The sequence below is a fragment of the Triticum dicoccoides genome, chromosome 3B, assembly GCF_002162155.2.
Source record: "Triticum dicoccoides isolate Atlit2015 ecotype Zavitan chromosome 3B, WEW_v2.0, whole genome shotgun sequence".
Taxonomy (NCBI): Eukaryota; Viridiplantae; Streptophyta; class Magnoliopsida; order Poales; family Poaceae; genus Triticum; species Triticum dicoccoides.
In genome coordinates, this window is record NC_041385.1 from 798725287 (window position 1) to 798751153 (window position 25867).

General features: G+C 45.5%; 3 protein-coding genes across 3 annotated transcripts; 2 read left to right on the forward strand and 1 right to left on the reverse strand.

Moving 5' to 3' along the window:
• The first annotated feature begins 4717 nt into the window (after positions 1 to 4717).
• LOC119278553 lies at positions 4718 to 5475 on the forward strand. The gene is made up of 2 exons (XM_037559884.1): positions 4718 to 5020; positions 5129 to 5475. The coding sequence occupies exons 1-2, from the start codon at positions 4766 to 4768 to the stop codon at positions 5315 to 5317; spliced, it is 444 nt and encodes a 147-aa protein (XP_037415781.1). The 5' UTR covers positions 4718 to 4765; the 3' UTR covers positions 5318 to 5475.
• A 117-nt stretch (positions 5476 to 5592) lies between these two features.
• LOC119278552 (BTB/POZ domain-containing protein At2g30600-like) lies at positions 5593 to 11228 on the reverse strand. Its single transcript, XM_037559883.1, has 13 exons — positions 10927 to 11228; positions 9167 to 9986; positions 8738 to 9070; positions 8389 to 8616; positions 7930 to 8091; positions 7126 to 7338; positions 6978 to 7025; positions 6828 to 6886; positions 6617 to 6749; positions 6462 to 6536; positions 6285 to 6365; positions 6129 to 6197; positions 5593 to 6049 (listed from the first exon to the last, which is right to left on the reverse strand). Exons 2-13 carry the CDS (start codon positions 9968 to 9970, stop codon positions 5837 to 5839), a joined length of 2418 nt encoding a protein of 805 aa, XP_037415780.1. The 5' UTR covers positions 9971 to 9986; positions 10927 to 11228; the 3' UTR covers positions 5593 to 5836.
• Positions 11229 to 16217: 4989 nt separating this feature from the next.
• On the forward strand, positions 16218 to 20372 carry LOC119278554 (protein LIFEGUARD 2-like). The gene is made up of 4 exons (XM_037559885.1): positions 16218 to 16619; positions 17126 to 17239; positions 19628 to 19785; positions 19900 to 20372. The coding sequence occupies exons 1-4, from the start codon at positions 16349 to 16351 to the stop codon at positions 20104 to 20106; spliced, it is 750 nt and encodes a 249-aa protein (XP_037415782.1). The 5' UTR covers positions 16218 to 16348; the 3' UTR covers positions 20107 to 20372.
• Positions 20373 to 25867: the final 5495 nt, after the last annotated feature.

Here is a 25867-nt window from a genome sequence, read left to right on the forward strand (position 1 = left end):
CATTTTCCCTCATATGCGCCTCGACACTGAAGCCATTACTGGACTGCCCTGCTTATAAGAAGCACTTGACTGCTTTCGTGATGCTGGGCTGCTTAGTTTTGTCATAGATAAAGAACACTGGAATGAAGAGCTATTGCTTCAATTCTATGCTACTCTACACATTCGCGGCTACAACAGAGATACGAAGACATGGGTTCTCGAGTGGCTGACCGAAAATGTTCATCTTGAAGCCAAAGCTCTTGACATCATTGAGCTTACAGGCCTATCCACTCCCGGAGAACTCTATGAACCTGGTTGTCAAAATCACCGCAATGCTTTGGAAAGCATCTTCCATAAGCCTAAACCCAATATGAGTCAGATGTTGAGCATGATGAAGCCTTTGCCACGTGATGCTGAATATCCAAAGGAGTTCTTTGTTGATGACCTTGAGTATCTGCCGCGCACCATATATCATATCATCAGGCGAACTCTATGGCCTATCAAAGGACATTCATCAGCTGCAAAACTCGAAGGAGCCATGAAGACATTGGTTTTTTACATTCTCAATGGCATCAGCTTCAATGCACATGATTTCTTCATCAGGCAACTTGCTGCTTCTGGATCTGATTTGTTTGGTCTGAAGTTTTATGCTCCATGGGTCATACGCCTCATCAAGCGACACTCATCTGTCAACTATCAACCTTCTGCTCGCAATCATGTGATCTTTCTACCAGAGGTTGATATGTCAGTTGAAGCCATATATTCTGACCCTGCCAAGAAGCGTCTTTGTCTTCAGAATGCCGAGCACCAAAGCTTCACTTAACCCATTGAAGGTGTTCAAGCAGCAACACGAATCTATCCATTGGCTGAAAATACTCGCCTGCCTCATCGAGCACCTACTGAAGCCACTGAAAGCACTATTGCCCAAAGCCTCGGAAGTGTTCTCGCGTCCTCAATGACCGAGAACTTCTTGTGGCCCTACATCAGAAGCAAGATAAGCATCATTTTTGGCTAAAGCGTCAAATGCAAAGCCTCTTGGTGGATGTCAATCGCATTCGTAACCATGCCACCATGAATGCCTTTGTTGCTCATGAAACTTGCCGGCGATCATGGAAGAGCTTGACCCTGCTAAGTGCTGAAGCAGATCTTCAAGACGATGGCTTCACTGAAAGATTCAAGTTTGACTCCACTCCTCCACGGAATGCTGTCCTACGAAGAACTCCATCTCTTGAAGACTCTGATTATTCTTCCTCCGCTGCAACTGTCAATGCCAATGTCATCGATGACGAAGATGATGCTACTTCACCACCTCCTACTTCTGCACGCATCGACACTGCACCAAGTTCATCTGCACCGCCAAACGACAACGACAACCCTGCTGCTTCAACTACTCCCCATGAGGACGAGTAGATGCTCTATGTCTTCAAACCTTTTTGGTCATTACTGACAAAAGGGGGAGAAGCATATGAGTTGATAGTCTCCAAGCAGGTTCATATGGGTGGTTGCATTATATTTTTGCCTCGTGCTTACAACTCTTGCTTTTTAAAAACATTTGGTTCTTTGAGTTGTAACACCTAAACTTGATGGTCGTCTGCTACTTATTTGCTTTACTGTGATGCGATGATAAATTCCGCATGTGCGATGATAACTTCTGCACTTAGATCGTCCTGCAGACGTCCATTTTTCATTATGCATGTCATCCTATATGCTATATCATTTCATGCATGATGAATTATCTTCATAAGTTGAAGTGGATCTCCACAAGTACAACCTGCCATGTGCATTTGCATTCTAAAAGCAAAATTACTTATATGCACATCTTCAGGGGGAGCCCTTGCTACTTATGAAGACAATTCCTATCCTTTACAATTTCACATACTTTATCCCCGTTGAAAACTTCAACCAGTTTGTCATCAATCACCAAAAAGGGGGAGATTGTAAGTGCATCTAGTGCCACCCCTAGTTGGTTTTGGAGTATTGACGACAAAGTTGGTTGAGGGACTAATGCATTTGTGAGAATTGCAGGATAACGCAGGTAGTGTCCCTCATTGATTCGGTTTACCTACCGGAGATGACCCCTAAAAATGTATGAAGACATTGAAGACAATGGTGGTATGAGAAGATATTCATATTGAAGACTATGACATGAGAAGACATTGCGTGAAAACTATGGAGCGCGAAGACTGTGTGGTTTCGTTGTTTCCTTTTCTTCTTTGTTGAGTCACAGGAACCACCGTACTGTTAAGTGGGGTCCAAGTGAACTAAGTCAGAGTGACTGAAGTGATGCTCAACCCAAATCCTATGTCTTTGAGCGAAGACAATGAGAGCAAATCTTATCCAGAGTTGGATGAGTCAGCTTTGCTTGTAGCCCAAGTAAAGTTGCCGCGTGTGTTTGAAATCTGACCGTTGGAACACGTGTCAGTTCCTTAGTGACCCAGGGTCATTTCGGACAAATCAGGTCGGGTTGCCTTGTGGCTATAAATAGCCCACCCCCTACACCATAAATTGGTGGCTGCTCAGAGTTAGTATACGGCTTTTGTCGTTTGAGAGCAACCCACCTAGAAGCATTTGAGAGAGAGAAATCCTTGCGAGGACAAAGCCCAAACACCCAGAGCCAAAGAGTGTTAGGCATCACTGAAGTCTTTCTGTCTGTGTGACCTGAAGATTTATTACACTTGAGGACTGTGTATCCTCCAGCCGGTTAGGCGTCGCGTTCTGAGCATCCAAGAGTCATTGTGGATTGCCGGGTGAACGAAGTCTGTGAAGGTTCGGAAGTCTACCTTGAAGACTTACCAGAGTAATTGGGCGAGGACTAAGTGTCCTTAGCTCAAGGGGGATAAGGTGAAGACACGGTCTTCTGAGTTGAATCTCAACCTCCCTAACCAGACGTACAGTTGTCACAGCAACTGTAACTGGTCCAACAAATCATGTGTCTTCAACAAGTGACTGGTTCTATCTCTTCCCTCCTTTACTTTGAGTTTGTCTTCGTGAAGTCATTACTTATCTATCTTATCTGATTGACTTCATTGCTTGACTACTATTGTTGATCGGCTTCATACTATCTTCCATCCTGATCCTACTACCTAGCTGCTATTAGTCTTCGTACATTAACACTATTGCATACTTGACTATGGCTTGCTTGTTGTAGTTTATCTTCCGCTGCATATCAATTAGGTTATTTCTATTGTTTGTCTTCGAAACTTTCACGTTTTGAAGACTTTGATAAAAATCGCCTATTCACCCCCCCTAGTCGATAACTAGCACTTTCAGGGTCATAAGGACTGCCTAGCCATACATGGCGCCCAAGAGTTAGTGATAATAGAATTTTTATGAGATTATGAACCTCAAAATATGAGACCCTACTTTTCATGGGTGAAACTAAATTGCATCGAGAATAGCAATTGCACCATCGTTCCCGATATGCTATCTATCAGCCACAATTGGTTTGCAATCTGAAACAACGAGGTGATCATCCAATGCCAAATCTTCATTGAAAAGTTTTCATGTAATCAAAGTAGTCTTCAACTTTTTGACATATTCATGAGGCACATCCTACGTCACGTCATATGCGGCATATAGTCGCCCTACCACACCAAGCTAACAATAGAGGCCCACCCATTAGCTACTTTAGGTGTTCTACTGTTTTTGGGAACCTTCTAGACGCTTCTAATACGGTTTTCTTAGTTTTAGGAAGATTCTAAAAGGTCCCGGTTCAGTATTTTTCTTGATATTTCTTTATAGTGTCTAGTTTTCTAAAATGTCTAAATATTTTCAATAAAATTCCAATTTCCCAAATTGTTCGGCATTTTAAAAAAATCAAGAAATATTCGAAGTTTGCAAAAATATTTCCAATTTTACAAGTTGTCCGAATATTATAAATTTTAAAAAAATTTGGAATTTTTATAATTTTCCAAAAAACATTCTGAATTTTTAGAAATTGTTTGATATTATCAAAAAATTACCGCAATTTTCAAGTTTATTCGTAAAATTGTAAAGGAACTCTATAAAAATTGTTTGAAATTTAAAAAATGTTCTGATTTTCTAGTAAACGATCACATTTTCAAAACAATTGTAAAATATATTCTTATTTTCAGAAAATGCTCACATTTCAAAAACTGTTCACAAATTTGGAAAATAGTTTGAATTTGAAAGCAATGTTCGTGTTTTTAAAATCAATGCACGTTTTCAAAAATCACAATAGCGAAAAATGCTTGAGTTTGTTGAAAAATGTTCAGATTTTAAAAAACATTCTTCACAAGGTCAAGAAAAATTCTCAGTTTCAAAAAAAAAGTTAGTGTTTTGCAAAAATTAATCTTATTACACAAAAAAATGCGGATTTAGTAAGTTGCCTACTATTTCTGTATAAATTTTTGCCTTTTGATATAAAAATCGAGTGAAAAAAAACTAGGAAAAAACGTAACGCTGCTCGCTACAGTACTGCTGCTTGCTAGAGCGAATTGTTGTGAGAAACTCGAGCGTTTTGGCGCAGTGAGCGTCCAATAGGCGCTTATTCTTTACTTTTTTTTTAGGGGCTGCGCTCCTTCTTTACTATCCCGTTCGTCTTGTGCAGGGTTGCCGTGGGCCTCCGGCCCGTTGGCCGATGGGGTTGTCGTAGGGCCTAACGGTTAAGCATGCCAGTGCGGCTACGATCGGGCGGCTGGGATTAATCGGGCCGACGTGGCGCAGAGGAAAGAATGGATAAGACAAACGCCATCGTCCTATCACGCTCTCTGCCCGCGCAGGCAGCTGAGCCTCGCCTCGCCTCTCCAGTCTCCACCGTCCGTCCATGGCTTCTCGAGCCCTCGCCGCGCTGTCCATCCAGCCGCGCCTCGGCGGGGGCGCGTCGGCGCTCGGACGGCCCGCCGTCCGCGTCCGCGCCAGGCCGCCGCGGCGGCGCCGGCCCATGGTGGTGCGGGCGGGCGGGCCGCCGAGCACCAACGTGCTCATCCTCGCCTTCGTGCTCCCGCTCTCGCTCTTCGTCGGCACCCTCGTCGCCGCCGCCCGCGTCGCCGACGACCTCGACGAGCGGTTCCTCCGGGAGGTACGCGCCTCTCCGCCCAAGCACGTACTCTGTATGAAGTATGAACAAGCATCTGCTGATTGGCATGTAGTATCATTGAGAGATAAATTATCGTATGTGCATGTGCAGATGGAGATCAACAAGGCGATACTGGAGGAGAACGAGGCTTCCTCCGAGGAGGCGGCAGACGGCGGCGGAGAGTACGTCGTCAACGGAGACGAGGCCGCGTTGCCGGCGGCGGAGAAGGAGCAGGTCCTTGTCACAGCTACTGGCACTGGCACGCGCGCCAGGAACAGGCCGAAAAGGGAAGTGTATTAGCTACTAGCTAGATTTGCACGGAGGGAAATGCTTTGCTACCTTTGAGATGTGTCCGTCAATCAGCTTGTAAATCTTTTGCAAATGTTTCAGTATGATTGATAGCATATGCAAGTTAATGCGCGATCGAATATATATACCCCAGGCAACTGAAGAACGAAGTTGTGCAACGGTGAAATTTGTGGCTTTTAAGACAGTACTCTAAAGAGGTACTGAGATGCTAGGCAAAGCAAATCAAAGCTTTATGCACATCATACATTTCAGACAACAACCAGGAAGAAGCAAAATAAACAGACATTTATTCCAACCTTTTTTGTGTGGAATCATTTATTCAAGCTTGTTACAAGTATCCTTTTATGAACTCTATGTACCACATGCTTGTGCCAGTTTGTGTAACTCAAGCAAGAGATGTTTGTGCTGTGTGTAAACAGTGATACATACAGTGTTGTCCTTCTTTGTAACATCTGCTGTAGTTTTAATTTTAAAAACGACGAAAACATCTTACACGAGACCTGTCCCCGTCTAGCGGAAATAGCCGTAGAGCTCCAGGAAGCAGATGCAGAGGTTCCAGGTGTTACTGGTCGTCGGCCCCGTCAGAGCAAGCCGGAAGAACCGGAACGGCAGCAGCGCCGATGGGCCTGTGATCGGCCATGATGCAAACTGCCCTGGTTGGCAAATAGCCCGCTCGTCCTCGTTAACAACGAGGCTTGTCCAGTTCTCACCATCCATGGATCCCTGACATGCGCGATGCATGGTTAGCTCATGTCAACCATTCAGCTCTCAGAAGAAACGCAAAGCAAAGAAAGATTTGTACCTGAAGAACCCAAGACCTCATGAATGCCGTAGAGCCATCCTGCCTTACCGTGTAGTAGTTGCACATAAGCTGCACGAAAACATAACACAATAACTTAACGTCTTTGCTCAAATCAAACAAAAGAACCATTTTCTTTTATATCTTCACATAAACAACCTGGTGGTCCTGTCCAATGTCTACCATCCACCAAGAACACTTCTTGCCATCTTCGTCTCGAGGCCCAGCAAAACAAGTCCCCTGGTGTCATGTGTCCCAACATGTCAACTTTATCCCATGCAAGGGAAAATTATACTAAAAGAAATGTTTCCCAAGCATTCTCAATAACATCAATACCTGGTAATTTTTTGAAACCAGAGCCTTTGGGTCCGTGTACCTCGAATTTGGGCTGCTTGCCGTCACAGTGATATTCTGGTAGCAGAGAATTAGAGCCACTGAAAACCCGAGTTACTTCTATGTTGAATACTCACAAACACAAACCTCTCTCTTACCTTGGCTAAAACAGGATTGATCCATTGATGCTTCCCGAATGACGTCCCAGCATAGTAGATCACACCATTGTTATCACCATCAGAAATATACTGAAGCTCTCTATAGCTTGAGCGTCTATGTAGAAATCTCTCGCTGGAAGGTTTAAGGTTCATAAATATTCAGGCATACCAACTCTTACTGAACTTGATCAATGCATTAACATATACTGACCATTTGTTTGTCATCATCATCCATGGACCAGCATTAGAGAACTCAATGGCTTCTGCAACCTGTTATCCAAGAAGTAAATCAGCTGTACAGTTCCTGTGTAGGATAACATACCCTGACGTGCCAAAAAAATGGATCTATATAATTACTAACCAACTGTCTGAACAGTTGAATGTGCTTTGCTAGGTTACTTTTCTCCATCTGCAGAGAACCAACAAGTGTTTATTAGGAGCAAAACAAACATTCAGCAGAAGGTTAAAACTGATCCATGATAGGACAATATAAAAACAAACGGTAGTACCCGCTGAAGGAGAGACGGCGGCATTAAAGGGAACCGCACAAATGGTAGTAAAGTATTGATGGCGGTGAGCCTCTCTCCAAAGAGCTGCTCTGGTGTTGAAGTGCTTAATAGCTTATCTACAGAACTCCAGTAAAAAGTTTCACAAGCCTCCATACACCATGTTAAGATGGCATCCAGAACCTTCTCTTCCGATGTCACAGTCATATCACCTTGCTGCAAAATTACTACTAATATGACCAATGTCGACAAGAAAAACTTGCTAAACTTCTCAGGAACGCAGTCCATTTAGGACAAATGTTATGCATGCCATTTTGCAACTTGCAAGAAACTTAGCATGCAGTTCCGTACAGATTTATTCAATTATGTAATCCTTAACTTTAATACATGCACCAGAGATACCACTGATGTTCAGCATATGTTGGCAAAACCAACATTTGAAGTAATAAAAGAGAGCTTTCACCTTCCATACCTAACCATATGACAATTGTAGGATTCGATTACTACCGGAAAGTTACCATTTTACAAAGACTACAGGAAGATACTTTTGCTTGGTAGGAAAAATCCAAAATTAGATATGAGATTTCTTTTGAAGAGCTTTATCAACACAGTTATAATCCTTAAGTTGTTTCTAGTAACATCGCTGCACTTGTGGGAGGTGACAGTTGAAGCAATCTATTACTGCTTTCGAATGTGATGCTCAATCTCAGTGGTCTGGTCACCTTATACCTATTTTCTCATGGACGTGATTCGTATTTGGCCTGACTGCAGGGCAATTGATAAAATGAAAACAGTATTCCAACTTGCCTGAAGAATATCCTTAAATGTTGCCTCATCTAACAGCACAAAGTCCGTGCAAGCAGTTGTGCAATAATCAAAATGTGTTGCAAAATTCTGTTTGCACATTTCTTCAAGCAGTTTACAAGATGGTATTGATGACACTGCTTGTAATACTGAACATACTGTGTCCTGCAATAAACTTTCAGGGGTCAGTCTATGCCGAGCCAGCTAGCAAGTTCACCAAATGTGCACAAGCCATATCCCTTAAATTCGTTAAAATAAGCTTCTTCCAGTAGAACAGTCGAATCCTGCATGTATAATGCAGATGGAAAGTTGTATCAATATCTCAAAGAATTAAATTCCGAGGCTAATGGCCCCACTTCTACAACCAGCACAGGCCCGCGTCAAGTCTTGAATAGCAACAGATAAAAGTTACTTAATTGCATCACTTGGTGTAGCATTCTATGTAAGAGGAAGCAAAGGTACCTCTGAAAGGAATTCCATAATTCTTTTACAGCATTCAAACTGAAGAACAGTGATGGCGAACTGATCTGATAATAAAAGCAGCTGAACCAATGCAGGTGTGATATACTGGTTATCCACTTTAAGTTCCCCACTGTACATAAACTGAAGGAGGAGAGAAAATGCTTCAGCAGAAGCATCTTCGAAAAATACATTCGGAGCACTGCTTTCTTTCATCCCATTTGTGAACATCTGCATAAGTATACAAGTATCTTTGATTACACTAAGTTTGACGCACTATGCCAAAATGTGAATATTGTAAACCAACAAAGAAAAAACCAGAAACAAATACAAAGTCGGGACAAAGATGTACCTTGGCGAATGGCATGCTCCACAAGCTAAGGACGAGTTTGTGAGCCTTGGCAACAAAACCTTGTCCACCAACAAAGATATTTATATCACTATGCTCACCACTTGCAAGGAATTGTTTGATTTTCTGCACACTCACTGGAGCCTTGAAAGGGAAATAATCAACTTGATGGGCTTGAGATCCACTACTTGATACTTCTAAGTTTCTACTAGACACAGAGCGATCATTATCCATCTTAGTAAAACAGTCGAGCATTTCTTCACAACGTTTTACCAAAGGTTTAACTTTAAATTGTAAGCTCAACTCCAGCAGTGAATCCAGCTGCCACTCCGCAATCTGCGTTAACCCCAAAATAAGAGCACGCTATACATTAACGGTCTCCACCATTGCTTAATTTCAATATAAGAGCATTTGAAACAAATCGAAGCTTACCTGAGTAGACCCTGTATAGATATACTCAAGAAGCGAGTGGAGAACTGGGTAGGAGAATGACGGAAGCTCGATGGCAGTTCCACTCATTGAGATAAAATCAAACTCTCCAGAAGCAACCAAGACAATTTTGTGCGCAGGAACAACCTTTCTTTCACTACCAACAACGAACATAGCATCGGAGAAATCCAAACTCTCAAGAAAGTCTGCAATCACCCTTTGCTCACAGCCATCTTTTGATTCTTCATTTTTAGCATGACCTCCTTCCCCGTGCCGCTCAGCATATGCATACTCAATTTGACTCCAACGGATGCTGTTTTGAGGAGCTGATGGAAGAACACTTATATTTCGGTAGCCCACATGCTTGTCCCAGCTGGATAATCCGACATACTGAACATTTTGGTTGGGATCAGGGTCGAGCCACTGGAAGAGGACATTGTTGTTTGGATGCCTTCCTTGTCCAATGCTTATCAATCCATCATAGATGCTGATCCAGTAGCTCTGGAAAGATGATGAGCGGCATAGGCCGACTCCAGCTTCATCCACAACAGTCCTTCCGTCCACTTCAATCTTCAACCTTTTGTTCCTATGGCTACCCAAGATGACAGCGTAATGACGACTGCTGTCCATTTTGTAGTGGTAGTGCTGGCTCCCAGGCTGTTCACGGAACACCAGGGTAACATCATTCTGGGCAGATGCCTCAAACGCAATGCAGCCACGCCCAGCCTCCACAAATCGGAACTCCTCGCCCCAAGCACACTTGAAGGGGGCAACTGTTAGGGATCTCTTTTTGTCCTCTACTCTCATTGTGCAAGCAGTTTAACTGAAAAGATGAGGACAACAACACGCCATGATTAGTAGCACCACGAATAACAAGAGCAAGTGGATGCACAATATAGATAGAAAATAGGAGAGTAGTAGCCAGTCAGATAGCTAAGGAGGTACAGAAGAAATTTCAAAACATACAGAAATCATATCAGACACAGAAGGGTGTGACCTAGCATCAGGGGCTGATCTAGGAGGGTGGTTCTTTCAGCTTAAGCCCCTCTTCGCATAGAAACAATGGTGGAAAAGAAGGCCCCCGGGAAACCATAGACTGTAACAGTATCCTGATTAATCGACATGTGTTATCGCTTACTGTGTTACTGAAGAATATGAGCAAGAAACGAATTCCCCTGACTTCCAAATTTTAGCCTACAACCCAGACGCTCAAACCAAGCCTTGGATTATTCTTGGCCCAAAATTCAGAAGCTGGAACAAACCTTGGATTTGGTTTTGGTCTCAGTTAATAGCATCATTATTAGGGACAGTTTCTTGCCTAACTGAGAAAGGAAACAAACTGCAAACATTAAAGAAGCTACGAATTTATGTTCTGTAATAACAACTCTTGCAGGCGCACATACACCCGCCAGCAGGTTACTCGATCAATTGGGCAGACATGAAATCGGAGTGATCATAAGTACATTTTGTTTCCTGTATTTGGGATTAGCGCCTCAACAAACTCGGACACATGCTCACACAGAGTACCCACAAATCGACATCAAGAGCAAGTTCGTGTAAATATAAGCTGACACCAATAGCAGGTTCATGGTAACATACAAGGGCAGACTCCTTTCTGGCCATATATGCAAGAGCAAACTCCATTGTAGATACACAGCTTTATATGGCAGCAAATTTCATCACTACGTTATCCCAGAACAATCCATTCTATAGCTACAAAAATGGAGGAAAAAAAATCGGCACCGATGGCCAAAGGCCCTCACCTCGTCACAGCTGGCACGGCGGGGACCAGGCGAAGAGCGGTCCGATTTCGGTGAAAGAACACGGGGCGGGGACCAGGGGGCGGCCTCGACGCGGAGGCCGACGGGACGGAGCTCGGGGGCGCCCGACGACCCCGGGATGACGCGCGCGAGAGGAAGCGGGCGGCGTGCGGCGCGACGGCGGGCGTCGGCGTCGGGCGGAGGCACGGGGCGGGGCGACGCCGTCAGCAGGTACGGATCGGGTATGGGATTAGCGGCGATTTGGGAAAATCGCCTCGCTCGCTAGGGTTCCATTCCAGCTGCGGTACACTATACTACTCCTATATTAGCGCATCCTGATCCCTGTCATCGTTTCGTTTGTTTGTAATAACGGCAATAGCTGCATATAGCACTGCACAGTGGACGCCGTCCGTTAGCTCAAGTTGCAAGCTTCTCCATTTCCTCAAAAAAGTTGCAAACTTCTCGACCTGCTCGTTTGGCTCCCCTGATTTAGAGATTTCATTTGGCAAAATCCGGAATCCAAATCCTAATTTTATGTTTGGCTGGCACTAGGATTTTGAGGTGAAATCCTTACCGACACAAATAAGCAACGGTATAACATTGGACCTCTGATGTTCACGCATACAACAATGTTTTGCTCACGGTGGCTTCGAAGACGGTAGTTGTGTTGATCCGAAATTCGGTGATGTAGCATCAACCCCACCTACTGGTTCCACTTTGAACCATCTCACCAGTGCTTGTTCGTGCTGCCCTCGCCGTCGCCTTCGTGAGGGCAGCCCCCACTGCTGGCCTCCCCTAAACCGACGATCCCATATGGCAATTAAGAACGTTCAGGAGATGGGGATGCCCTTGGCCTGGCGTCGAGGATGCCTGTCGGTGGTGATGGATTCCGGCGGCGGTGGATCTCGTGGGTGGTGGTGGTTCAAGGAGACGCGAGACGTCGGGGACGAGATAAGGGTGTCTAGCGTGAGCGGATTTGTGAAATGACAGGGTGTTGAACGAGATTTGGTTTTTCATACCATTTCAATCAGCTGAATTTGTGGAATGATTTTTGCACGCCAAATTCCTGGGTAGACAAACATGTTCATGTTGGAATTCGTAAATGAATTCCGAGAATTCAGACCCAAATGATGGGTGCCAAATAAGCTTTCACGAATTGACATTTTTCTCCGAAGAAAAGACTCCCAAAGTCCATCTCATGTATGATACTCCCTTCCTTCCGTAATTCTATTATATGGAATGAGGGAGTATTGAATTTATCGAGGGAAAGACTAGACAATATAATCAAAGGACAACGAGACACAAAATGACCTGTAAAATTTCAAATTACAACAAAATTCATACTGGTCGACTTCTTCATTCACTTGTTTGTCACTTGCTGGAGCTTGGAAATATACCGAACAGACATAAAGGATAGGGAAACCTACAAGCACGCTCGCTGTACAATGCTTTGAAGACTTTCTTGCGGGAAGTACAATGCTTTGAAGACTATGATAGCTGCTCACGGCTAACAACGAGATCAGTGACTGCTATAGGAACATCGGTTGGGGCGACACCCCACTCAACACGAACTTGCACTCATTCAACTCCAATCAAGAGGGTTGTATAAACCGGACCTTGTCACGGAAGAAAGCAATCGAAGAGGTCGACGTCGCCGCGCCAATAACCAGTCACCTGCTTTCCTTGATAGACATAACAACTGCCAACATCTGATAAGAACCGACATATCTGGCAACAGCAACCCTCGCGGGCACAACATCTACATACCATCCTAGCTAATCTGACCCCCTAAATGTCCGCGAACGGTGACAGGTCACTCCTCAAAAGTTTTTTTCCACAATCAGATACATCATTAGCAAATCCTCAAGTCCATACAATTACTTGCAATGTAAAATCTAGTCTAAATCTTTGCCCGCAGCCGTCCTCCAAGTCCTTGTTGTTCCTTTACCCGCCCATGCCCGACAGTCGTGAGCCCTGGGAGGAAGAGTAGGACATGGGACACGGCTGGCACACATGGGTCGCGAGTCACCATCGTCTCCCATTCTCTACTATTCCTCATTGGATCCCATCACTAGTAGAAAAAGGGCCTAATGTTAAGCCCTTTAGTCCCGGTTTGTAAATGAATAGTGACGGTTTATTTCTGACCTGATACAAACCGGGACTAAAGGGGTGGTGGCAGGCTGGCGGCAGGCCGGGCCCCACGGGCCCCTTTAGTCCCGGGTTGTGACACAAATCGGGACTAAAGGGGTCTAACCTGTAGTCCCGGTTGGAGACACAAACCGAGACTAAAGGACAATTTTCAAACTCTACCCCCGCCCCCTAATCACCTTTTCTGTTTTGAAAAAAACCAAAAGAAAATAATAAAAATTTCAAAAATTAAAATCCTTCGAGATGTAGTTATGTTACTACATCTAGTACTTAGGGAAATTTTAAAACATAATTTTCGACATGTTTTGCAAAAAAAATGTTAGGAAAAAGTAAAACAACCATATCTTTTGCATACGTTGTCGAAAAAAGCATAATATATCAAAACATTCAGCACGAAAATCCGCATCCGATTGCGACCGCCGTAGGCCGTTTTGCAAACTTTTAGAATCCTCAAATTTTTAAAGGAAAAAAAGATATCCTCAAATTTTAGTTTTTTTTTAATTTTTTGTCAAACTACTTATTCAAGAAATATTAGTGTTAATAAATAATTATTTTAGTTTTTTTGAATTTTTTGGTCAAACTTTGGTCAAACTATGGTCAAACTACTTATTCAAGAAATATTAGTGTTACTAAATAATAATAATTTTTTAGAATAATAGTTTCAAACTCAAACGGTGAAACGTGTGACTTCATTCTCAAGCTAAACTCCTGAGGGTTAATAGGATTGACAGCTTACTATTGTCAAGTAAACAACAAGTGCAGACTTGGAAACTAGGGGGAATAGAACTTGAAAGTTAACCGTGCTTAGGCTGGAGTAGTGAGAGGATGGGTGACTGGCTGGGAAGTTAGACGATTTGGAATGACAAGGGGTGATTAGAGCAATGACGAGGGGCGATTAGAGATTAATTCGTCAAATAATTCAGAAATTTGAAAATCAGAAAAAATCAATTAAAAAACCTTTAGTACTGGTTGGTGTTATCAACCGGTACTAAAGGTCTCCCAGCCCCCGGCACGGGCTCGTGCCACGTGGTGGCCCTTTAGTGGCGGTTCGTGTTGAACCGGGACTAGGGGGGGCTTTAGTCCCCACCCTTGAGTGCCGGTTACATAACCGACACTAAAGGGCCTTACGAACCGGTGCTATAGCCCGGTTCTGCACTAGTGCATGGCCTCAACGTCGCCGGTGGAGGTGAGAACGATGATGGACGAGGACGGGTGGGCCTCGCGGTTACGGCGCCAAGGGGTGTCGGTCACCCTTTGCGGCCCCTCTTGGGCAGCGGCGTGCGACTTCGTCTCCGCGGCATCGGCCTCAAGGGCTACCGCGGCCTCCCGCACCCTCTACCTCACATGTCGAGCACGTCTCAGCGTTCGTAGTGGACGGGCCATGTGCATTTACCTCCGACTTAGAGCCCGACGGGGGGACGCGCCACCGAAAGGTTTGCGCCGCCACCCGTGGGGTGGGCGCCAATGGATCGCACTGTGTCCGACAAGGTGGCGGTCACGCGGCTCGAGGCAGACCCAAGCGCCATTTGCGTAGACGTAGTGGATCCCCGTCGGATCAATTCCATCTGCAGCATGCTCACGATGGAGTTGCTGGATTTCCCCAGAGAGGAAGGGTGAAGTAGTACAGTAGCAGATAAATATTTCGCTCGGTTAAGAACAAAGATTTATCAAACCACTAGGAGGCACCACACTAACAACTTTAAGGACACCTTCACACAAACAAAACAAAGTGCTTGCACCCAACAAAGGCAAGGGGGTAATCACTCCCCTTGTTCTTGCTAGCCTCAAGATTGAAAGCAGATACTGATATGCAAAGCGGTAGAAAGTAAAAGAGCAAATAAAAAGAGTATTTGTGGAGACTTTTTGTATTAATGGAAAATAGACCCGGGGGCATAGGTTCACTCTTGACATCTCTCTAAAAAGCATATCAACTGTTTGGTTCACAAATTACTGTTTGGCAATTGACAAAATTAAGGATAGTTATAATTGCGATTATTCATATTATGTATAATTGTAATCATAAAAATGGTAATTTAATTGATATACAATTGTAATTTGTTTTGATCACTACGACTATCCTATATCCGGTCCATTCACCCCTTATTGCTTTCTACCTCGATCAAACTCTTTCTTTATTGTTTACAATCTGATTCAGTTATTTAATTTGCTTGCATTCATCAATTTCAACCACACTGTATGTTAATCCTTATAACTACCAAGATTGGTTGGACTAACAACCTCAATAGTATTGTTGGAAACCAAGAACTACTCTAACTGTGTGCATGTACTAATCAGCTGTGATTGCAATCCAAGCACTCCTACTGGCTTGAAAACCTTGATCCTCAAATGAGGGAAAAACTTTCTGCTAGCTATATCGCCCTTCTCTCCGGGGCCCAACAACTTTCAAGCAGGGAAGTAGCAATACACTCCCGCATAATGATGCGGATTTAGTCATATGGATCCCACTATGCACAAAAATGATTCCTCCCTTCTCGGCATGGAATTGTGAGAAGAGCGATGTATTTACTGTTCGCTCCCCTTGCTATATGCTTGTCTCGACCAAATTTCGAAGATAAAGCTAGCTTGCTAGCTCGACAGGGCTTTCAAACATGGAAGCCAAGTCGAAGGGGTAGTGCTCCCTTTAAAGAATTGAAATGCGGGCAGTCAAACGGGTTGCGGAACATGACTCAGAGCCTGCATTACTTCAACCAGACTACGCTGAGGCCACTCGTGCGAGGGGCCAAAATCCATGCGAGTATCCAAGTTCAAAAGAAAGAAAAACATTAGTCCCCTATATACGCGCCCTGGCCCACAGTCGACCGTGCTCGCTCATGCGCGTCGATCGCGCAACGACTCAATCAAACGCGTCTCTCGCTGGATTCGGTCCACGTATGCCATCTCGTTTATCAGCGTCTCGCCGCCTACCGGGCCCCAGCGCCCCTCCCCACCAATCCAAAATTCGAAGCCGCTCGAGAAAATACCACGTCCGTCTTCACAGACACACAAGATGTGTGGGTCCCGCCTGTATGCGGAACTGCTTTTTTTTTTTTGTCTAAGAAGGAACCAGGAAACAATCCCACTGCATCTCTCTGACTAGTGGGCCCAACAGGTCCACCGGTTGGTTGGGCACTAGAGTCTTCTCGCCGCATCGTCGTCGCAGTCCCCAGTTCCTGTTCGCTTTGCTCCTCCCCTCCCCTCTCGCCTTCCGCCTTCCGCCACGCCAGCGAAAACCCTACCTCCGGAGGCCGCTTCCCCGGTCACCGCACCGCCGGGCGAGATGATGGGGTACCAGAAGGGCGTCGACATCGAGGCGGGGACCTCCGGCGGCGCCGCGGCGCCGACCCGGGGGCTGTACCCCGGGATGACGGAGAGCCCCGAGCTGCGCTGGGCGCTCATCCGGAAGATCTACGTCATCCTCTCCCTGCAGCTCCTCCTCACCGCCGTCGTCGCCGCCGTCGTCGTCAAGGTCCGGGCCATCCCGCACTTCTTCGTCTCCTCCAGCGCCGGCCTCGGGCTCTACATCTTCCTCATCATCTTCCCCTTCATCGGTGAGGCCTCAAGCCAGCACTCCTCCATCTCTATTCCGATTGGGGTTTCGGTCCGATCCGATTGTCGGCAGGGTTTCCGCCACCGCGAGCGTCTCGAATATATTCCCTTATTATTATTATTATTATTATTATTGCATTTCCATTTAGAAATCAGTGCTTAATTCGCACGAATTTATACCCGACAACGATAGCTGTATGCGTGCGATTTAGTCATGAGGGCCTTGGTGAGGGGACAGGACTAGCTTTCCCTTTGCGTGCTCTGCTCTGCTCTGTACTCCATTACCTTTGAGATGCTCTGGTCCGTACTATTATTACCTTTGAGATGCCGTCGCGTCCCCGCAAAGCAATGGATGTATACAAGTTACAACTTCTGAATTTTGCATGAACGCCCCATGTACTTACTACTCTTAATTTTGCTTTGCTAGAATGGGACGCTGTTGCTTTGTGAATTTGCTGCTGGTATAATCTGTTACTAATTAAAATGCTTGTTAATTTTTTTTATGCAGTGCTGTGCCCATTGTACTTCTACCGCCAGAAGCACCCGGTCAACCTGCTGCTGCTTGGCGTCTTCACAGTGGCCATCAGCTTCGCTGTGGGCATGACATGTGCCTTTACTAGCGGTATTTCTCTTCCCACCATGTACTCTGCTCCTAGCTTGTTCTTGAGTCACTCTGCTCTGCTGCTTATATGTAAATCAGCATCCTCTAGAGCCCCTCTCATTAATTATGTTAATTCATTGCATATGACTTGTAGATATTTTCCCACTATTAGCTTGTTAGTCACTACTATGTACGGCAATTGGATAGTTTCCTACTAGCTATTGTTGTGAAGCATTTTGTTTGCGTGTGGACTGGGTTCAGAAATACATGTGCCACCAATTTGTCGTAGCCATGCAAATGGTACACACTCAGGCAGCCCATGTGACTATCATTGATGCATTTTCCCAGTCTGTGTTGAGGGCCAAGTTGTAGCTGTTGGTCACCTTTTATGATATGCTTGTCTGAGTCAAGCATTTGCAATATTAGCAGCTAGTAGGATTGCTTTCTGAGAAGACCTTGCTTTGCTATTCTCAGCCGCTACTTGTTGAACTCAGAAATTAGCAAATAGCAGTAACCTTTTCTTTTCATAGAACATTGGTTGGATCGTACATATTTATTTACTGTTTCTTTCTGCCACTATTTGTTGTAAGATACATAGTGATGTGATAGTATCAATTTGATCTGAAGGGCCGTTTGATCCAAATAATATGCCAGTCAATCTGCTCAAGTTGGCATGGTTTTAGCAAGGACGTGGTTTAGGTTGCACGACTAGCTTAAACTTATATCGAAATAAAAGGGATTTTCACATGATATATCATACAACTGTAACTGTAGTTGATGCATTTTCCGGCCTGTGTTGAGGCCCAAGTTATAGCTGCTGGTCACCATTTATGATCGAGATATGCGTGCCTGAGTTCATCTGAAGTAGTATTACTTTTTGTGAAGACCTTGCTTTGCTATTTCCAGCTGTTACTTTTTGAAATCAGAAATTAGCAAACAGTAACCTTCGCTTTACATAGAACATTGGTTGGGTCTTGCATATTTATTTACTGTTTCTTCCAGCCACTATTTGTTGTAAGATACATAGTGTTGTGATAGTATCAATTTGATCTGATGGGCCGTTTGGTCCAATAATATGCCAGCAAACCTGCTAAAGTTGGCATGGTTTTGGCACGGACATGCTTTAGGTTGTGCGACTAGCTTAAACTTTTATCAAAATAAAAGGGATTTTTACATGATATATCAGACTAGTGTGGTGTCAAGACAATAGATGCTTAATAGGTTATTTTAAGGGTACTCCATGCATGTGCTGATTAAGATCCTGTTCGGAAGCTCTCCAGACTCTCAACTCCGCTCCGCACGAGCTGGGTTTGAACCGCTCCGCACGATTGTGCTGGCGCTCCCTCCGCTCCGGGAGTTGCAGTTGGGGAGCGGAGGGAATCCGAACAGGGCCTAAATCTCATTGGTTTAAAGTGATAGAAAATACATAACCTTTTGATTTAGACAAAGTTATGTTGTCAGGCACTCTGTGATCTGTCATCCATTTGTGCTTGCCTCAGTGTTCATACCAATCCATTTTGGGGTTGTACCAATTCCCAGGCATCCTACTATTATTATGACACGTTCTGTTTGCATGTGGACTCGGTTCAGAAATACACACTGTCAATTTGCCATGGCCATGCAAATGGTAGACACTGCCAGGCAGCCCATGTGACTTAGTTGATGTGTTTCCCCAGTCTGTGTTGAGGGCCTATTTGTAGCTGTTGGTCACTTTTTGACAAGACCTGCTATTTTCAGCTGTTACTTTTGAACTCAGAAATTAGCAAACATTAACCTTCACTTTTCATAGAACATTGGTTTCATCTTGCATATTTATTTACCGTTTCTTCCGGGCACTATCTGTTATAAGATACATATTGTTGTGATAGTATCAATTTTACCTTCTCAAGTTGACATGGTTTTGGCAAGGACGTGGTTTAGATTGCACCACTAGCTTAAACTTTTGTTGAAGTAAAAGGGATTTTCACATGATATGGTGACTTCATAGGTTATTTTAAAGGTACTTCATGCATGTGCTGGTTAAATCTCATTGGATTAAAGCGATTTGATTAAAAATACATAATCTTTCGATTTAGACAAAGTTATGTGCTGTTTTTCTGTCATCCATTTGTGTTTGGGGTTGTACCAATTCTGTGGTTCGCTCTAGCTTGTACCACATCCAACGAGGTTGCTGATAGTTTGCTTCTTCAATGCGTCACTTCCATTTACGTCAGATTTTAGCATGCACGTGTTTTTATTGTTTGGTCAGATTTACATGGAAGTTTCTTTTGGAAAGACATGTTTGAGATGATAAGAAAGCAATTAGTTCATTTAGTAGCTAATTTTCCCTGCTTTCATGATGCACTCCCTCTGTAAACTAACGTAAGATGTTTGCGTGTGCGTCGCTAAAATGGTCCGCCCTGTGCACAGGCAAGGTCATTCTGGAGGCTGCGATTCTTACAACAGTGGTTGTCTTCAGCCTCACTGCTTACACCTTCTGGGCCGCAAAGAGGGGCCAGGACTTCAGCTTCCTTGGTCCTTTCCTATTTGCTTCTCTGATCATGTTGCTCGTCTTTGGGTTCATTCAGGTCAGATCGATGCCTATGCGTTTCGCATTAATTCCCTTCTCTAGTTAATTCCATTTATCAGTCTTCTCTATTACTCTACAATAAGTACTGATCAAGGCTTCTTTAAATATGCAGATCCTCTTCCCGATGGGCAAGCTCTCTCACATGATCTATGGCGCGCTGGCGGCACTCATCTTCAGTGGCTACATTGTCTATGACACGGACAACATCATCAAGCGTTACACGTATGACGAGTATGTCTGGGCCGCCGTCTCGCTCTACCTTGACGTCATCAATCTGTTCCTGGCCCTGCTGACCCTGTTTAGGGCGGGTGACAGCTAAGCGCATCGCCCTGTGGCTTCAAATCCCGTGGACGAATTTGGTATCCTGATGAGTCCTTGACTTGAAGAATTGTATAGGCTGGTATCGCTGGCACGGTGAAGATGTTGCTTAGTTTAGTTGAGTTGCTACTTGCTAGTAGAGAGGAAAGATAAGAAAACTGTGCAATCGGTTCTATGGATGGTGGGTGTGATGCTGGATTGGTGGTGTTGCTGTGTGTACGGTATCGTTTCTTACTATAACTGTTTCTGATATCATTTCTATCTCTACACTGCAATTTGACCAAAGTGGCGCGGTGGCTAGCTTGGCCATCTTTGTCTGAGGCCAGACAAGAGGTCTCATGTTTGAACAATAGCCAAATCCTGTATGAAGGATAGCTGTGTTACATATAGGTACCCACTCAAGACCCTATATGGACTGTTATTCACGAATAACCAGTAAGAAGTTAATGACAGTTTGACGCTTTTGTTTTTCTTTCTTCCCCCTGAAGAAAGAAAAGGTGATATTGCCTCCGGTGTCTCCCCTTTGCTAGCGACTTTGGTCGTCAGGGGCGAGGGGGGTCATCGGATTCACGCGTGTGGCTCAGTTTTAGGCTCTCGTAGGTTAGTTTAGGTTTTCATTAGTCTGTGTTTATCGTCTTTGTTTAGGCGGTGCCGATGGTGACGCTGAATAAAGATTTTTGAAATCATACTCCAAGGCGATTGGTCATATGGTTCGGGATGAATTTGAAAATCAGTCTGTTCAAACTGAGAGAGGGGGGAGGGGGGGGGGGTGTCATATGAATTTACATTTCACAAAGGGGCAGGCCGAGGATATTGGCATATTGCTTCGATAAAGGGAAACCGAGAGAGGGAAGGGGGCTTGAAGGTAGTTACAACAAACACCTAATTCAAATGGAAGCAACCAAACCATGGGTCAATATCACCCCGATGGTTGGCTACCATGCAAGGCCTCTAGAGAATAGGGCCATCACGACAACTTTTGAGCATAAAGGGGAGTGACAGTTGGAGGCCGCAAAAGACAACCACGTTCCATGCTTTCAAAGTGAGGTGAAACTTCTGGAACCTCCCGCCCAGTTTTGGGAAGGTTTCAAAAGTATATTTTGTTATTTTTTCTGCCTTGTTTTTCTCGTATTTCCGGTTTCTGTTTTTGTTTTTATTTTTTCGCTTCTTTTTATTTTTTATCTGTTTTATGTGTTTCCTTTTTCTTTTTTAACACACATATAGTTTTTAATTCATGATTTATTGAAATTTACATAAAAAAATACTCAAGCTCTCAGACATTTTTCAAATTCATGAATATTTTCAAATTTATGAACAATTTTTATTTTCAAAATCCATGAATAATTTTTTAAATTATGAACTTTTTAAATGATTTTATTTAAATTCATAAACATTTTCCTAAATTTATGAACTTTTTAGATCCATGAATATTATCTGAATTTACTAAAATTTGAAATTTACATAAAAAATTTAAGCTAACAATTTGTTAACTTTTGTTCGGCGCAAGCTGTCACTCGATATGTATTGCGTCAAGCGATGCATATCAGTGCCCTTCTTTGTCTCGCCCGCATTGAGACGGAAGAACTGCTCGCCTCTGGCGTTCAGTAAATGGGCCGGCCAGCGCACGTCCTGTTCTGTTTTCTTTCTTTTATTTCTATTTCTCAATGGAAAATCTTTTACATAATTTTTTTTAAATGTTCATCATGCGTTTAAATAAATGTTAATCTAGTTTAGAAATTTGTTCTTGCAACTTTTAGAGAATGCTGATAGCGTTAAAAAATGTTCATCCATTTGAAATATTTGTTCATGGCATGTTAAAATTTATTTATAAATGAAAAAGTAATTTTTGTTTAATTTATAAAAATGCTTTACGCCATTCAGTTATAAGGTCGTGTCATTTAAATAAACATTCATCATTTCAAAAATATGTTCGTGACATTTTTGGAAAATGTTTATATGATGCAAAAAATATTCACATACTTTAATTTTTTTGGTACCATTCTAAAAATGCCCATGCCATTTTAAAATAAATCTTCGTGCATTTGAAAAAAATATGCTTTTGATGGTTGAATTTTTGTAATACTACAATATAAAGCATGTTCGTGTAATGTGAAAGAAATGTTTTGTCGCATTAAAAAAAAGTTCAACATGTATATGAAAAAAATGTTTAACATACATAACAAAATGTTACACACGTATATGAAAAAGGTACAACATATCTTGAATAAGTCAACATGTAATTGAAAAAGAGAAAATAAGGAGACACCAATACAAAAAAACACGAAAGATTTTAAAACCTGTTTGAACCGGCCTATAAAATCTTCCCAAAACCACTCCAGGGAGCTACACGGAGGCGGAGCTTCCTTGGGCCGAACTGCCCGCCCAGGTTTTTGCACTTTCTGCACGCTGTAGCCCTAAGCACGAAGCACACACCTCGTCCCCTTTTCAGTTTACACGACCATTTCAAGCACGAAGGATCAGTCCTTGCACAAAAGTTATATTGTGCACTGACTAATGCCTACCAAAACGTATTATATGGTTGAGAATTTGAAATTTGGGTTCTCTCCTTTGTGCTGGAGTTATAGTGTTGGACATGAGATGAGGGTATGTCTCACATTAGGACCTCCCTGAACGAGCATATAGCCCGGTGCCCTCTCCTCGGCCTCGGCCATGGCTGGAATATAATTCTCACTGGCCTGTTCGGCCTTTCCGGGCTGGTCGGCTTCCTCTTCAATTGGCGCGGGAGCTTCCAAAGCCATTGTTATCAGATTCAACCTGGCCAATTAAGTCATGTCAGTCGACATACACATACACATACTACATACTGCACAGGAATTCCACGTACCGAACCAAGACGAAGCACAACTGTTTCCTCCAAGTGCTCTGTACTGTACACCAGCACTCCCGCGATTGGTGGACAAGCCCCCGCATCGTATTAGAGCATCTCCAGCCGCCCCCAATAGGCCCCTAGGGCGCGTTCTTTTACCGCTGAAGCCGAAAAAATGGCCCATCGGCGCCCCCAGGTCCTCGTTTTTCGTTGGTTCGGGCCAAAATCACAACCGACGTGCCCAAGCAGAACCCAGCGCACCGGAGGTCACCCGGGGGCACCGGTTGAAGCTAAAAGGCGCGTGGGCCTGCGCTGTCGTCGACGTTGTCTGATTTCCCCCTTCCCTCCATTTTCCCATTGCTGACCCCCTTCTTCCCCGCCGCTCCCACCATTCTCCCCAGACCCGCCCGCCATGCCGCCGAAGAAGTATGCGCCTCCCTCGCCTAGCCACCGATTCCGTCCAGCCAAACTAGAGGAAGCCGAGCCCGCCGATGTCAAGGCCCCCGGGCTTGACGGACGCCCAGTGGAAAGCCGACGTTGATCGCCGGGCGGCGGTCAACACCGGTCGGCGTAACGGGCTCAATATGAAGAAGGCCAGGGATGGGGCGGCGGAGCAGAAGGAGGCGTCTCACGTGGGGATGGCGAAACCTTCTGCCTCAACAGGCCGGCCAGTGCCCACAAGGCGCGTGGGGGAGCCAGCAAAGCGTTGTGTTGCCTGCCAACTTCTCGCCTCCACTGTGGGGATACACGCCCTCGCCTGGGTACAACGACGGCGACGCGCATGGCGGCTTCAACCCCAACATCACCTTCCCGCATGGCGCGGCGCCGCACGCGTCCCCCCGTCTTCAACCCCGACCCGCGCGCGCCCCCCTTCTTCAACCCTGACCCGCGCAGGCCCTTCCCCGCGTTCACCACCGGCCTCAACACCCAGTATAGCTACTCACCGCCGACGTACTCAGGCTTGTCTACGTCGACTCTGCGCCGTGGGGCCCTACCCTTCGCACCACAGTTTAGCAGCACTCACGCCGACATGGACGAGATCATCACGAACGGCTCAGTCGCCGCCGCTTCGTGCCCCAGGTTCTGCATGCAAGACGAAATGCTGGACACCGCCGTCGACATGGAGGACGTCAAGCAAGACGATGCCGAGAAGGAGGTGGAGGAGGAAGAATCGGCGGAGCCAGCGACCAAAGAAAGAAAGAAGAAGCGGGCGGTCAATGCCAGGTCGGGCGAGCCTCGCATCAAGTGGACGCCAAAGACGAGTGCCTCGCAGAAGCATGGAAGACTACAGGATCGACCCGATCACCGAAGTGAATCAGAACGCCTACACCTACTGGAGAAGGATCAAGATGACGTTCGATGAGCGCAAGTTGGTCGACCCCGACTTCGCCAACATCCACATGGATCGCGGCGAGAAGGCCATGGCGAACCATTGGGCGACCATCCAGCAGGCCTGCAACAAGTGTCATGGGATTCAAGAGGAGGTCATCGCTCGCCCGGAAAGCGGTGCCAACTTTGAGCGTCAGGTATGACCATCGCTCGCCGGCCTAGCTCTTCGTCGTGTACTTCGCCGACACTTGTTCTTCGACTGTGCAGATGATTCCAGGACAACATCGACCAAGAGTTTAAGTTTTTTCATGTGTTCACCAGGATCAAGTCGTGCGAGAAATGGACAGAGTGTCGGCTCTCTCTCGCCAAGGCCAAGGATGGTGTCTACAACCCGGACGCACCTGCCTTGGCGGCGGCAGAAGGGCGTCCTGATGGCAACGAAAGAGCCAAGGTGGCGAGGGACGCGACACCTACTATCAAACGGTTGCAATCATCGATAGAACATTGCATCGCCAATGCCAAGAGCAACACGACCAAGACGGAGGAGAAATCCGACGTGAGGTGGTCGGCGTTGATGAGGAAGCAGGACGTCAAGCTCGACCTTCTAAGGACCAACGTCGTCGCGAAGAAGAGGAACACCGGCCTGGCGTTCTTGATGGGAGCAGACATGTCGACGATGGACGAGCAGGCGAAGGCATGGTACCTGGCAGAGCGCGGCCTCATCTTAAACCATATGCGGGGACCGGCGGCGGCCACTGCCCTACACCCACGCTGAGCATTGAAGCTGTGCCCACAACGCCGACACCGACCTCTCCCAGCCCTATGGCAGAGGAGCCTGTCGTTTGATTTCCATGTCTGTGGTTCCTACCCTTTTGATTGGCGGACTTTGCCTATGTTCGATCGCCGACCTATGACATGATTTGATTGCCGACTTGTGGCATGATGATCATCGAACTTGTGTTGTTTTTTGTTACCGGGAAAGATAACTTTGAATTTTTATGCATTTGGGGGCCGAAATCTGGGGGCGCGGCTGGAAATTCGCTCCCCGAGGCCAAAAAACCGTTGGCGCAAACGCCCAAAGCCCTTCGTTGGATGCGCTGGGGGGCCAAACGGTTGGAGATGCTCTTACAGTTCGCACTGAACGGGATCGTTGCCTTGACGCGTATTCCACGTACGAGCCTTGCCCGGAGCAAATACTATGCTAAGAGCATTACTAGTAGAGCCCTCAAACCCTCAAACCCCTAAAAATAACTGTTTTTTTTTACAGTTTTCGCGGAAAAAACGCCATAGACTAGAACCTCTAAACCCTCAAACCTGTAAAAGAATTTAGAGGTCCAACCCTCAAACCAGTTTGCAATCCGTAGAAGTAGGGGTTGAGAGGAAAATCGGCCCCCAACCCGCACTCTTCCTCCTCGCTCGCTCCTCGCTCGCGCGGGAGCCAACTGCTCCTCCTCCCGGCCTCCTCCTCCCGCCGCCTCCTGCCGCGCCGGCCATGGAGGGCCCCACCGCCGCCGCGCCCGCCCCGGCAGCCTCGCCTGCGCCGGCCGCCTCGCCCGCCCCGACGCCCGCCCCCGCCCCCGCCCACCCGACCGTGGCCGACGTGGTG